This window comes from Trematomus bernacchii, unplaced genomic scaffold (assembly GCF_902827165.1).
Source record: "Trematomus bernacchii unplaced genomic scaffold, fTreBer1.1, whole genome shotgun sequence".
Classification (NCBI taxonomy): domain Eukaryota; kingdom Metazoa; phylum Chordata; class Actinopteri; order Perciformes; family Nototheniidae; genus Trematomus; species Trematomus bernacchii.
The window spans coordinates 1-14,934 of NW_022987420.1; the positions used below are offsets into that span (position 1 = coordinate 1).

Below are 14,934 nucleotides of genomic sequence, written 5' to 3' on the forward strand. Positions count from 1 at the left end.
AGACATGTAAAACATACTTCATGTGTATTACTGCTACAAATAATGAACATTAATATTGCAGTTTAGTTTACACCCAACCTCCGTTTCTAAAAATGCAATAAGACGACGAAAATTGCGGCGATGAGATATTTTCCATCTTATTTTCAATCTTCCCAATCCAGACGAGAGAGCTCTCTCTCCCGTCTGTGTGCGGGGGGGCGGGCAAGTTGTAAAGGTCTCCTGACTGTGTTACAGACTGTCATCCTGGTTAGTGGGTACTCTGGGTTCTGTCTTCAGGACAGAAGACATCCTGGTTAGTGGGTACTCTGGGTTCTGTCTTCTGTCTTCAGGACAGAAGACATCCTGGTTAGTGGGTACTCTGTCTTCTGTCTTCAGGACAGAAGACATCCTGGTTAGTGGGTACTCTGTCTTCTGTCTTCTGTCTTCAGGACAGAAGACATCCTGGTTAGTGGGTACTCTGTCTTCTGTCTTCTGTCTTCAGGACAGAAGACATCCTGGTTAGTGGGTACTCTGTCTTCTGTCTTCAGGACAGAGTGCTGGATGTTTTTGTCAATCGGACGGGACTTGATTCAATATTAGAGTAACTTTCTCGTTTATGTGTTTGACTGATTTACTCAAATAAAAAGGTTGATGAATTATCATCTAATGATTTGTATGATGTTTTATTTATGTTAAAGGTCACTTTGAATGATTTTAACTAATGATAATGTAGAAAAACTAATATTTTAATTTCGGGACGGTTCCGGGAGGATGGTGAAAGAAGTTAATCGAGGGCCCTGCCTTGAACGCATCATGTGAGACAAAAATACACAAATCTGACTTAAAATAATGTTATTTTGCAAAAGTAGTAGCTATGATGCAGGGCTTTTATTTTGAAGGGATATCATTTAAAGTCTCCATTTCTATAACTTCCTGTTTAACTTTCCTGTCCTGACTTATTAACGTCTGCTCTTTATTAACATTAACTAATATTTCTGTTTCCTCTGTTTACCTCCTGACTGCATGACTCCTCCTCCTCCTCCTCCTCCTCCTCCTCCTCCTCCTCCTCCTCCTCCTCCTCCTCCTCTCTCAGGCGTTAGAAAGACAGATAGAAATCTCCGACATCGTTCGTATCGAACGCGACCGCCTCAGAGACGACGTCGTCCGACAGCGAGATTTACTGAAGGTGATGTCACTGTGACGTCACTGTGATGTCACTGTGTGATGTCACTGTGTGATGTCAGAGAGCCGGCCTCTGATTGGCTGCAGCTGACTGACTGACTGATGATTTCCTCCCCAACAGGAACACGGAGTGGTCGTCTCTCCGGAGCTCCCAACCAATGGGGAGACGGGACAGGAGGATGATGTCAACGCAGATTCTGCCTCCCGATTGGCTAAGGAGCCGTCACATGGCGGCAGAGAGAGCATGCTGGGTAAAAACCAATGAAACAGTGTTATTTGAATGTTCCCTAACCCACGCATGCCTCTGAACCCTTTGATTCCACGATGGTTTATAATCCAGCATCGTCCAGAAGAGTTTTATATCTTCTGGAATCAAGACCTCTCGTCGGTCCCTTTTAAGTCTCCGTCTCTAACCCTCTACTCTGCTTGGTCCTCCAATGTCTTCTTCATGGTGTTTCAGGGAGAGGTCGAGAACCAGGAGAAAGAAATGACACGACGTCCAACCGGAGACAGATTAACAACCGCTCCCGGTCTCTGGACAGTGTCCAAAGGAAAGGTTTTGATGAAGAGGACGGAGACAGAACCGAGGACACAAAGACTGAGAAGATCCAGGACGGAGATCTGGTGTTAGGAAAGGCCCGATGTGTTGAAGAAGACCCCTCCCCCACCGAACCCTCAAACCGAGACGTCCTTATCCTGGAAATGGAGCACTCCTTTGACCATGAAATCTGCAAATCTATCCAAAGTTATCTGGGAGGAAGTCAGGTGTCTGTTAGCATAGTTTCAACTGAAGAAGTTGACAAATCCTTAACAGGTTCGATCATCACAACCGTTCAGCAGAAACAAAAACAACCCGTGACGGGGTACCCATCTTCAGACCGGGATTTTGCACCAAACCGTTCGTCTGCTGTCGATCGTGTTCCCCAGCCGAAAAAGAACGATGAGAACAAGTACCAGGATGTAAGATGTTCAGAACAGGAAGGAGAACCTGATAGAGAAGAGTTTGGTTCAGAAGAATATAAAATAAAAGAGTTCTGTCCTCCGACATCCGTCGACCGGTGCAGAGACAATGAATGGGCTGAGACTGAAGGTGACGGACCACGTTTAGAAGATACTGAAGCTCTCACAGATCTTATAGCAGGAGAAGAGTTGGTATTAACTTCCCAAAGTCCTGTTCACCAAAGACAAGCTTCAGGGAGTTTGGGAAGTACCCCCAACAAACAAAAATCCCTTAAGGGAGATTTAATGTGCTCTGGTGTGTCCATAGGTCAAGGATTTGAAAGTCACCTTTCAGATCTTGATGCGTTTCCACTAGCAGAGGAGGCGACCGCTGGGGGGAAGTCTGGTACACCTGAGAAACCAAAAGACAGGGGGGTTAATGAAGAAGGTAAAGCTCAAGACAAGTCCTCTGAGAGTCCAAAGTCTTCCTCCCAGATATGGAGGGACTGGAGCTGTCTGGAGAACATGATCCACAACATGCTGAGCTCTTTCCTTGAGCAAAACCCCGGCTTTGCAGCTGAAATCTCCAGGATTTTCCCAGAAGTCCCAGAGTCTCTCGACAGGTGGATTTCAGATTTCGAAGAGACGGTGAAGATTATTGCAGAAAACTTGTCGGAGCAGCTCGAGGCGATGGAGCAAGAACCAACCGGAGGAAGTGAAACAAAAGAAGGTGCTGCTGGACTCACGGGGGTTTTAAAAGACTGCGGCGGGTTGGAGGGTCCTCCTGAAGCTCCTGATGTCTCTGTGGACTCAAAGAAGGTCTGTGAAGATGACCAGGATCATCCTGACCAAGATTCCCCTCGGAACGCCTCAGGAAGTAAAGCCAGCGTTTCTTCTTTCACACCGGACGTCTCCGAGTCCTCTCCAGACGTCACACCTCTGAGGATCTCTGTAGTCCACGCTGAGGAGGTGAAGCACAGCTGGTCTGAGGAGTCCGTCTTCATCGAGTTGTCCTTCAGCGAACCGGAGGAAGTGGTGGAGGCTAAGAAGCCCAAAGCGTTCTCCTCTGGATCTGTGAACTCCTTCAGGAGGTTCTTAGAGATCACAGCTGAGGAGATCAGAGTGATGGTGCTGCCGGAGCTGCTGCTGATGAGCCTGCAGGACGGGAGGGTGGAGGAACTGAACAAGATGATAAACACCGAGCACCAGGAGCACCGGGAGGATCAGGAGGACCAGAAGGACCAGAATAATCAGGAGGACCAGAATAATCAGGAGGACCAGAATAATCAGGAGGACCAGAAGGACCAGAAGAATCAGGAGGACCAGAAGAATCAGGAGGACCAGAAGAATCAGGAGGACCAGAAGAATCAGAAGGACCAGAAGGACCAGAAGAATCAGGAGGACCAGAAGGACCAGAAGAATCAGGAGGACCAGGGAGGACCAGGGGGACCAGGAGGACCAGGGGGACCAGGAGGACCGAGGCCTGGACAGCTGTGAGGAGGTGGACGAGGAGAGGATGATGAGGAGGATGTAGAAGGAGTTGGTCCGGTGGCGTGAAGGATTCAACAAACTAAAAATAAAGTTCTGTTGTTATTTGAATAAAGTTGAATTAGCCGGGAGTTCAGAAGGAAATGTTTTATTGAACAAATGTAATCCTGATCATTTTTGTTTTGAGATAATGGACCGTTGACCCTGTTCTTTCTGTAGCCGATCATTTCCACACAACTACAGCTTATTGAGATGTTTGCTGCTACTCCTCACTGGTGTTCAGGGAGAACTGGTGTTCAGGGAGAACTGGTGTTCAGGGAGAACTCGGCGACTATCACGTCCCTCTGTGGTTATTTGATCAACTATTGAGACATGGTTGTGGTTGGGGGATGAAAAAGGTGAACTAAGATGCGTTTAGTGAACTTTCCTGACTTGAAACCAGTTGACCTCGATGATGACACCATAATGCCCTGAACTCTGCGCTCTGTTTTCATTCACCAGTTGTCAGGTGTGCTTAAGTTCTTAATGTCATTTCTTAAACTCTTTCAATAAAGAATCAGCTCATCTCTTCGTGGCTCGTCTAAAAACTATTTCCTTTATAACGTCTCTTAATAAATACAATATATGGAATTATTCATACGGTTACAAATGCATTAAAAGCCAACAAATAAACGTATTTAAATGTCCATAATAAATCATCTTATAATCGGTTAACAACTGAGTTCTTTTTTTACCACAACTGGCCAGATTTATTAATAACATGTGGGGTTCCTCAGGGCTCTGCTCTCGCACCACTACATTTAAAGAATGTTGAGGCTGCATTTATTGGTTTTCTTTGGTTTTCAGTTACAGATACGAAGAGTTTGTTTTGTGTTTCAGAACTTCGTCTGAAGAAACTGTTCGAGGAACGAGAGAGCTTACAGGATCAGGTGATGCTTCTATTTAAACGTAATAATCATTATCCAACAGGTGTGTGTTGTGTTCAGGTGTGTGTTATTAATGAGGTGTGTGTTGTGTTCAGGTGTGTGTTGTGTTCAGGTGTGTGTTATTAATGAGGTGTGTGTTGTGTTCAGGTGTGTGTTATTAATGAGGTGTGTGTTGTGTTCAGGTGTGTGTTATTAATGAGGTGTGTGTTGTGTTCAGGTGTGTGTTATTAATGAGGTGTGTGTTGTGTTCAGGTGCGTCTGTTGAAGTCTGAGCTGGACCAGAGGAGCGGTTCTGGTTCTGAGGGTCTGCAGAACGGGCTGGACCCTCACCTGCTGGACCTCCAGAGTGAGAACCTCCCCGTCTTCTTCTTCTTCTCTTTGATTTGAGCTGTCTGATGAAAGGTGTGTTCTGTGTTCCTCAGGAGACGCCAACCGGCAGATCAGCGACCTGAAGTTCAAGCTGGTGAAGTCTGAACAGGAAGTGACCACTCTGGAGCAAAATGTACTTCCTGTTAACACAATAAAAGACTTCAGGACAGGTGTTATCTTCAGGTGATCTAACTGTGTCTCCTGTCAGGTGATCCGTCTGGACGGACAGGTGTCCAGGTACAAGGGGGCGTCAGAGAACGCAGAGAAGATCGAAGACGAGTTGAAGGTCGAGAAGAGGAAGCTGCAGAGAGAGGTTTTTATTATTATCATCTTTATTATCTGTTATCTGCATCCCAGCCCGACCTGCAGGTAGTCGGGTAGGGATGCAGATCGGGTTAGGGTAGGGATGCAGATCAGGTAGGGATGCAGATCAGGTAGGGATGCAGATCAGGTAGGGATGCAGATCAGGTAGGGATGCAGATCGGGTATCGGGTAGGGATGCAGATCGGGTTAGGGTAGGGATGCAGATCAGGTAGGGATGCAGATCGGGTTAGGGTAGGGATGCAGATCAGGTAGGGATGCAGATCGGGTTAGGGTAGGGATGCAGATCAGGTAGGGATGCAGATCAGGTAGGGATGCAGATCAGGTAGGGATGCAGATCAGGTAGGGATGCAGATCGGGTATCGGGTAGGGATGCAGATCGGGTTAGGGTAGGGATGCAGATCAGGTAGGGATGCAGATCAGGTAGGGATGCAGATCGGGTATCGGGTAGGGATGCAGATCGGGTTAGGGTAGGGATGCAGATCAGGTAGGGATGCAGATCAGGTAGGGATGCAGATCGGGTATCGGGTAGGGATGCAGATCGGGTTAGGGTAGGGATGCAGATCAGGTAGGGATGCAGATCAGGTAGGGATGCAGATCGGGTAGGGATGCAGATCGGGTAGGGATGCAGATCGGGTATCGGGTAGGGATGCAGATCAGGTAGGGATGCAGATCAGGTAGGGATGCAGATCGGGTATCGGGTAGGGATGCAGATCGGGTAGGGATGCAGATCGGGTAGGGATGCAGATCAGGTAGGGATGCAGATCGGGTAGGGATGCAGATCGGGTATCGGGTAGGGATGCAGATCAGGTAGGGATGCAGATCGGGTAGGGATGCAGATCGGGTATCGGGTAGGGATGCAGATCGGGTAGGGATGCAGATCGGGGTATCGGGTAGGGATGCAGATCAGGTAGGGATGCAGATCGGGTAGGGATGCAGATCGGGTATCGGGTAGGGATGCAGATCGGGTAGGGATGCAGATCGGGTATCGGGTAGGGATGCAGATCAGGTAGGGATGCAGATCGGGTAGGGATGCAGATCGGGTATCGGGTAGGGATGCAGATCAGGTAGGGATGCAGATCAGGTAGGGATGCAGATCAGGTAGGGATGCAGATCAGGTAGGGATGCAGATCAGGTAGGGATGCAGATCGGGTATCGGGTAGGGATGCAGATCAGGTAGGGATGCAGATCAGGTAGGGATGCAGATCAGGTAGGGATGCAGATCGGGTAGGGATGCAGATCAGGTAGGGATGCAGATCAGGTAGGGATGCAGATCAGGTAGGGATGCAGATCAGGTAGGGATGCAGATCAGGTATCGGGTAGGGATGCAGATCGGGTATCGGGTAGGGATGCAGATCGGGTATCGGGTAGGGATGCAGATCGGGTAGGGATGCAGATCGGGTATCGGGTAGGGATGCAGATCAGGTAGGGATGCAGATCGGGTAGGGATGCAGATCAGGTAGGGATGCAGATCAGGTAGGGATGCAGATCAGGTAGGGATGCAGATCAGGTAGGGATGCAGATCAGGTAGGGATGCAGATCGGGTAGGGATGCAGATCAGGTAGGGATGCAGATCAGGTAGGGATGCAGATCGGGTATCGGGTAGGGATGCAGATCGGGTAGGGATGCAGATCAGGTAGGGATGCAGATCGGGTAGGGATGCAGATCGGGTATCGGGTAGGGATGCAGATCGGGTATCGGGTAGGGATGCAGATCAGGTAGGGATGCAGATCAGGTAGGGATGCAGATTGGGTAGGGATGCAGATCGGGTATCGGGTAGGGATGCAGATCGGGTATCGGGTAGGGATGCAGATCAGGTAGGGATGCAGATCAGGTAGGGATGCAGATCGGGTATCGGGTAGGGATGCAGATCGGGTAGGGATGCAGATCGGGTATCGGGTAGGGATGCAGATCAGGTAGGGATGCAGATCGGGTATCGGGTAGGGATGCAGATCGGGTAGGGATGCAGATCGGGTATCGGGTAGGGATGCAGATCGGGTAGGGATGCAGATCAGGTAGGGATGCAGATCGGGTATCAGGTAGGGATGCAGATCAGGTAGGGATGCAGATCAGGTAGGGATGCAGATCAGGTAGGGATGCAGATCAGGTAGGGATGCAGATCGGGTATCGGGTAGGGATGCAGATCGGGTATCGGGTAGGGATGCAGATCAGGTAGGGATGCAGATCGGGTATCGGGTAGGGATGCAGATCGGGTATCGGGTAGGGATGCAGATCAGGTAGGGATGCAGATCAGGTAGGGATGCAGATCAGGTAGGGATGCAGATCAGGTAGGGATGCAGATCGGGTATCGGGTAGGGATGCAGATCGGGTATCGGGTAGGGATGCAGATCGGGTAGGGATGCAGATCGGGTAGGGATGCAGATCGGGTATCGGGTAGGGATGCAGATCGGGTAGGGATGCAGATCGGGTAGGGATGCAGATCAGGTAGGGATGCAGATCGGGTAGGGATGCAGATCGGGTAGGGATGCAGATCGGGTAGGGATGCAGATCGGGTAGGGATGCAGATCGGGTAGGGATGCAGATCGGGTAGTCACAATCTGTATTATTTATTATCTTTAATATCTTTATTTATCATCTTCATTAACTATTATCTCTATTATCTTTATCTTTATATAAATATTTCTGTATTTATTGACTCGTGTTTGAATGAATGTATTTTCTCTGAAGCTGCGCTGCGCTCTGGACCGAGTGGACGAGCTGGAGGTTAATAATTCCCACCTCCTCAAACGCCTCGACAAGATGAAGGCCAATCGCAGCGCCCTGCTCAACCAGCAGTGACCCCCCCACTAAAGAGAGAGGACCCCCCCCCCCCCCATCACCTGGCAGTTCACCTGAATCGGACCATCTCTTGAACAGCTGTGATAATCGACGGTAAACTCCGCCCACCTGTCCTCCAGGTGTTTAAAACAAACATCCTCTTTCAGCACTTCCTGTTTCCTTCACACTATTCTAACTTTATTTTGAAAGGGTGTGTGTCTCTGGGTGGAGACGCTCTGGTTTCCTGTGTTTTCACGTGGGGGGGGAAGGGGTGTTTTGCAGCTGGTGGAAGAAGAAGGGATGAAGCTCTAGAGACGAGCAGAGGAGGAATATCTTTTCTGTGAGGCGTTCGAGGACCAGATGGAAAATGGAGGATCAGACATTTTGGAAATATTTTCGTTTGGAGTTCGGGATTTAAAGACACGCTGGAACTTCAAAATAAAAGCCCGGCTCTGAGAGTTGAAGAGATTTATTTTATTTTCTGACGGAGAAACTTTTATTCTGAGAGACGTTTGAGGACCTGAAGGAAAATCTGCAAAATGTGAAGAATCCCCTGGTGCTGGATTGACCCTGCAGGCCACCGTAGATCTGGATCTTATTTTGGAGGGGTGCAGGTGACGGAGGGTTTCCTGTGAAAATAAGCTGAACAATCAATATTATATCCTTTGACCTTTATTTTGAAGGGCAACACACCTGTGCCCGAACACCTGGAGTTTAATCATCTCTGTTTACAGAAACACATATCGCTTCATATCAAATACATCATTTACTCAAATATAATAACAAATACAGAAAAACACTGAATTATTAATTACGTTTTTCAGATTACATTTCTAAAGGAAAATATTGTTTTCATGTTTAATTGAATATGTAATGTTTGGGCACAGGTGTGTTGATGAGACTCGACAGTATGAATATAATAAGGTGTTCATAACGTGTTCATGTAATATGTGTCTGAATGCTCCACTTCTTCTGCAGGCCAGGTGCTTTTATTTTGGAGGGGTGTCAGCACTGTGCAATATTCCATATACCAGTAACACTATATACCAGTTCTATATAGACTGGGTTTGAACATATTAAACTCATTAAAACATCTGTGTGTGTGTGTGTGTGTGTGTGTGTGTGTGTGTGTGTGTGTGTGTGTGTGTGTGTGTGTGTGTGTGTGTGTGTGTGTGTGTGTGTGTGTGTGTGTGTGTGTGTGTGTGTGTGTGTGTGTGTGTGTGTGTGTGTGTGTGTGTGTGTGTGTGTGTGTGTGTGTGTGATGTTCCACCACACAAGCCCCCCCAGAATTCACCCATACACAAAGTCTGTGTGACAGGGCGTCAAGACCGGGGGGCGGAGGCCATCCACCGAGACGTGCTCGGCCTTGCCACCCAGGTCGACCACTAAGTGCCCCCGTGTTTCAAGACCCGGAAAGGCCTGTCGTAAGGGGGCCTCCGTGAGCGTCGTGCCGGATGAACACGAGCGAAGCTCCACGGGAACCCGGGACCCCCGAGTGCCGTGCTGAGCCGTGGGGATCGGAGCAAAAGCCTTAGTGGCATCCTGCAGGAAAACTGGCTGGGCCGTCGCTGACCAGGGGCCTGATGGGACCCTCAGCGGCTGACCGTAGACCATCTCAGCCGTGGAGCACTGCAGATCCTCCTTAGGCGCGGTCTGAGGGCTGCCTTCATGGAGCGATGGAAACACTCGCAGAGGGTGATAAGCGGTTGTCAGGTGGAGCTTAACCCCCGGCCACGGCGTTCCAGAGCTCGGACGTGAACTGCGAACCACGGTCTGAGGAAAAGTCTGAAGTGGTGCTGAAACGACACACCCATGTCGCAATGAAGGCCCGGGCTATGTCAGCCGCCGCTGGCGACGTGAGTGGGACCGCCTCCGGCCAACGGGTCGTCCTGTCCACCATAGTTAGGAGGTAGGTAAAACCCTGGGAGGAGGGTAATGGACCAACCAGATCCATGTTGACGTGGTCAAACCCCCTCTCAGGCACTAGGAATTGCTCCAGGGGGGCCTTCGTGTGGCGGTGCACCTTAGCACGCTGCCGGCACGTGCGTTGTGTGATTGTATAAACACAAATTCTGTGTTTTATATTATTTTATTCTGTGTTCTTCATTTTATTGAATGTTAAATACCTGGCAAGGTCGGAGATCAGTGGGCGGAGCCTCTGAAGTGTGGCCGCTGTGCTCAGGAGTTTATTGTTGTGAGGACTTTCCCCCCTTCATATTGGGTCCCTCACGTTTCCTCTTCCCTTTTTGTAAAGGTTCCACGTGAGAGGAGTCGCTGAGGGGAACTGATCTGTTGTCAGTAATTAAACAGAGATCGTCTCAACTTTACGCTGGCTCGGGTCTCGTCCATTAACACAACGCAGAGACCGCTTAACCACACCGGTTACATGAGTTTGGAAGGGTTCAACCGCTGGGCCCTGGCGTAGATTGGGGGTCCCTCAGTGGTGACGTGGTGCTCCACCCAATGCTAACCACAATTATAAACATATCTATATAAAACCCCAAAGGTACATGTTTTATTTAAAATAATAATAATCCAGAATAAAATAAAGTAGTTCGATTTTTTAAATAATAAAATAAAATAAAACATGTTTAAATCAAAGTTAGGGAACACGTGTAATGCGTCACTCCCGGAGTCGACAGTAACGTGATGACGTCTCGTACGTCCTGACGTCATCACGCTCCCCACGCCGCTCACGTTGAGCTGAAGCTCTTCACATGTTTCTGTTTCCCGGCTCTCTGAAAGATGTCGGTGTTTCACGACGAGGTGGAGATCGAGGACTTTGAGTTTGATGAAGAGACGGAGATGTATTACTTCCCGTGTCCCTGCGGAGACAGATTCTGTATCTCTAAGGTAGGAACTGAGCTAACTGTGCTAACTGAGCTAACTGCTGACTCTTCTTCTGTGGTGGAGGACCGAAAACTGTTCAAAGCTTTATTTTATTTACATTTTGTTTTCTACAGATGTTTACAATCTCTTTTTTACTCTCCTACCTTGAAATCATTTTATTTATATTTCTGTATTATGTGATCATTTATTTATATACGTTTAATAAGTCTGTCTGAATTGATTTGCTGTCATTTATTTATTTTCTTACATTTTCCCTGTTGTTGTGATTTAAACATTTCTTTCTCAAGACACACCTAATTATGATGTATTGAGTTGTTGTTGTTGTTGTTGTTCAGGAGGATCTGGAGAACGGAGAGGAGACAGCGACCTGTCCGAGCTGCTCGCTGATAGTCAAAGTGGTTTATGATCAGGTCCGTGAACGCACCACCAACACTATAAGAAGTTCATATTCAAATAATACTTTTATTTAAAGTTTATTAAAACATTTCAAAATGAGAGCATTTTTAAACAGAAATAAATTTTAAAAGTTATAATTACTACTTAATATTTAGCAGATTCTTTTTATATCATTTGTTCCCTCTTTTGTGCCCATCTGAAATATAACAAAATAAAAGCATGAGTAATTTTGACCCTTCAAAATAAGAGCGTGTAATTAGTAAAAAGTATTTTTGTGTTTCAGGATTTGTTTTTGTCCGGAGAGATCATCGCCGCTCCGTCAGAAAGCAAACTGGAGCTGCTTCAGTCCTGACCCCCTCTTCATCATCCTCTTCATCATCCTCCTCCTCTTCATCCTCAGATAAACACCTTTATTTTTATCCTGCCTGATTCCAGTTTTATTCTGAAAGTACGGTGCGTTCAGGTGCTGCTGGGACTCTGAGCGCTCCTCTAACAGTACGGTGCGTTCAGGTGCTGCTGGGACTCTGAGCGCTCCTCTAACAGTACGGTGCGTTCAGGTGCTGCTGGGACTCTGAGCGCTCCTCTAACAGTACGGTGCGTTCAGGTGCTGCTGGGACTCTGAGCGCTCCTCTGACAGGACGGTGCGTTCAGGTGCTGCTGGGACGAGCGCTCCTCTGACAGGACGGTGCTTTCAGGTGCTGCTGGGACTCTGAGCGCTCCTCTGACAGTACGGTGCATTCAGGTGCTGCTGGGACTCTGAGCGCTCCTCTGACAGGACGGTGCGTTCAGGTGCTGCTGGGACTCTGAGCGCTCCTCTGACAGTACGGTGCGTTCAGGTGCTGCTGGGACTCTGAGCGCTCCTCTGACAGGACGGTGCTTTCAGGTGCTGCTGGGACTCTGAGCGCTCCTCTGACAGTACGGTGCATTCAGGTGCTGCTGGGACTCTGAGCGCTCTGACAGGAAACTGTACATACTGAGAATATAGTTAATATGTAATTTAAAGTGAAAGTTTGAACAGAATAATAAACTCCTCAGCTCTGACTCCTCTTTGTTAAACATTTAGAGAATAACTAGAAACATAATGTATTTTAATCATTTTACGATCTACGTGTTTTTATTAGCTTTCCTTAAAGGTCCCACGTCACGCCGGTCCTTCCCCGTCCGCTGTGTCTCGCTGACCCCACGCAGCACCCAGGAAACCACTCCAGTAAGCCAGCTCTCACTGTCCGCTCCTCGAGCCTCACAGGGCGGAGCAGCGAGCCCCCCAACGTCCCCCCAACACGGCCCCCAGACCCCACGCAGCATTCTCATCTGTTTGTCATTACTGGGGTCATTTCCTGGTTGCTAACAAACGCCATTGTAAAACATAATCACTGATGTTCCGCTGTAACGGTGATGGACTCATCAGAACAGAGTGGGTGAGCTGACCAATCAGAGCACAGTGGGCTCACAGGGGGGAGGGGGGGGGCAGGAGCTCCAACAAGGCGTGTAGGACAGAGTGAATACACAGACTATACAGAGATGCTGTGAGAAACCAATGTGAGTTTGGAACATTGAACAATGTACATCAATTCTATCTATCTATGAACCCTGACCTCAACAATGGGGTCAGGAGAAATGGCCATGAGTCATGGGACCTTTAAAGGTCACATCAGTCATGGGACCTTTAAAGGTTTATTTATTAACCAATTGAGTGTTTTATTGACTTCTTCTTTTCTTTATGTCTGCAGACTTTATTATTTAATGATTGTTCGACATGTCTTTATTTAAGAAACGGACTCGGGTTAAAGACTCATTTCCTCGTGTCTTTATCCGTTTATATTGAAATATGTTTACGGATGTTTGAGTGAATGGAGCTGCTGTTGAGACAGAGGGTCATGAGACCTGAGTCATGTGAGAGGAAGAGGAGGAGGGTATAGAGAGAGAGAGAAGAGGAAGATGGAGGGTCTTCTGTCCTGCTGTGTGAGGATCTGCTGCTGTGAGGAAGAGGAGGAAGAAGAAGAGAGGAAAGAAGAGGAGGAGATGAAGATGAAGAGTTTTAAAACCAGTTGCTCCTCTCTGCCGCTCGCTGGGGTAACTCATCAGCTTCACTTCTTACAGTGTACAACTTTCTACGACGTGCTTCTTTTTAACTTCTTGTAGTGTGCTGTCTGACCGCCTCTGTAACACACTGACCTTTGACCTTTCACTGTCACTTTTTACAGTGTATCACTTTCACAGTGTATCACTTTCACAGTGGGTCATTTCTAAACTTATTACAGTGGGACACTTTTAAACTTTTTACAGTGGGACACTTTTAAACTTATTACAGTGGGACACTTTTAAACTTTTTACAGTGGGACACTTTTAAACTTATTACAGTGGGACACTTAAACTTTTTACAGTGGGACACTTTTAAACTTTTTACAGTGGGACACTTTTAAACTTATTACAGTGGGACACTTTTAAACTTTTTACAGTGGGACACTTTTAAACTTATTACAGTGGGACACTTTTAAACTTTTTACAGTGGGACACTTTTAAACTTATTACAGTGGGACACTTAAACTTTTTACAGTGGGACACTTTTAAACTTTTTACAGTGGGACACTTTTAAACTTATTACAGTGGGACACTTAAACTTTTTACAGTGGGACACTTTTAAACTTTTTACAGTGGGACACTTTTAACTTTGTTTTAAAGGTCCCATGTCCCCTTGTGTTCTGTAGCTTCTGCATGTGAACGGTCTGTCTCACAGTACCCTCTAGGGCAGGGGTCGGCAACAGGCGGACCGCGGTCCGGATCCGGACCCAGACGTCGACCTATGATACGGACCCGGACCTATAATCAATACATTAATAGGGGATTTCAATTTTGACGGGGCGATTCTATTTTAACCGCTGCCGACAGGGGGCGAAAGAGACGAGTGAGCGATACAGGGAGAGAAACACAGAAGAAGAGATGAGAGAGCGGCAGAGAGAAGCGGAGAGGAAAGTGAGTGAAGAGAATAATTAGCGATACAGGGAGAGAAGCGGTGAATGTGAATACATTTTGGAATACTTTTTGGAATTATTGGTGGAATCCTCATCAAATGTAATATTCATTACCAGCAGAACTGTGTGCACATTGCACAGCGCTGCAGCATGTCTGTGAGGCCCCGCCCCCGCACGCAGATCAGAGAGAGAGAGATGCAGCGTGTCTGTGAGGCCCCGCCCCCGCACGCAGATCAGAGAGAGAGAGAGAGAGATGCAGCGTGTCTGTGAGGCCCCGCCCCCGCACGCAGATCAGAGAGAGAGAGATGCAGCGTGTCTGTGAGGCCCCGCCCCCGCACGCAGATCAGAGAGAGAGAGAGAGAGATGCAGCGTGTCTGTGAGGCCCCGCCCCCGCACGCAGATCAGAGAGAGAGAGAGAGATGCAGCGTGTCTGTGAGGCCACGCCCCCGCACGCAGATCAGAGAGAGAGAGATGCAGCGTGTCTGTGAGGCCACGCCCCCGCACGCAGATCAGAGAGAGAGAGAGAGAGATGCAGCATGTCTGTGAAGCCCCGCCCCCGCACGCAGATCCGAGAGAGAGATGCAGCATGTCTGTGAGGCCCCGCCCCCGCCCGCAGATCAGAGAGAGATCTCTTTTAAAATATATAGAAACGGAGATGGTTCGATAAAATGTGCAAGATAACGTTTATGTAGCATTTCTTTATTGTCGAAATGATGACATTTCATAACAGGATC

General features: G+C 48.0%; 2 protein-coding genes across 3 annotated transcripts; both read left to right on the forward strand.

Annotated features, from left to right (window-relative positions):
- Positions 1-1,282: 1,282 nt before the first annotated feature.
- On the forward strand, positions 1,283-9,077 carry LOC117490405 (leucine-rich repeat flightless-interacting protein 2-like; the record flags this gene model as incomplete). Its single annotated transcript, XM_034140145.1, is given in 6 exon segments — positions 1,283-1,412; positions 4,468-4,517; positions 4,767-4,860; positions 4,937-5,016; positions 5,092-5,196; positions 7,893-9,077. Coding segments are annotated over 6 exon segments (570 nt in total), but the record flags the coding sequence as incomplete, so codon positions are not given.
- Positions 9,078-9,810: 733 nt separating this feature from the next.
- On the forward strand, positions 9,811-12,269 carry dph3 (diphthamide biosynthesis 3). Of its 2 annotated transcripts, XM_034140166.1 has the most exons (4): positions 9,811-9,891; positions 10,728-10,835; positions 11,168-11,242; positions 11,512-12,269. In XM_034140166.1, exons 2-4 carry the CDS (start codon positions 10,728-10,730, stop codon positions 11,578-11,580), a joined length of 252 nt encoding a protein of 83 aa, XP_033996057.1. In that variant the 5' UTR covers positions 9,811-9,891; the 3' UTR covers positions 11,581-12,269. The 2 variants fall into 2 exon arrangements, with proteins under 2 accessions (XP_033996057.1, XP_033996049.1); XM_034140158.1 differs by lacking the exon at positions 9,811-9,891 and having other exon boundaries at positions 10,553-10,835.
- Positions 12,270-14,934: the final 2,665 nt, after the last annotated feature.

Bases quoted from the DNA above. Each gene is read 5' to 3' on its own strand.
- dph3 (XM_034140166.1), top strand. From the start codon at position 10,728: ATGTCGGTGTTTCACGACGAGGTGGAGATCGAGGACTTTGAGTTTGAT. The intron at 10,836-11,167 runs GTAGGAACTGAG...GTTGTTGTTCAG, and splicing joins ACAGATTCTGTATCTCTAAG to GAGGATCTGGAGAACGGAGA. The intron at 11,243-11,511 runs GTCCGTGAACGC...TTTGTGTTTCAG, and splicing joins TCAAAGTGGTTTATGATCAG to GATTTGTTTTTGTCCGGAGA.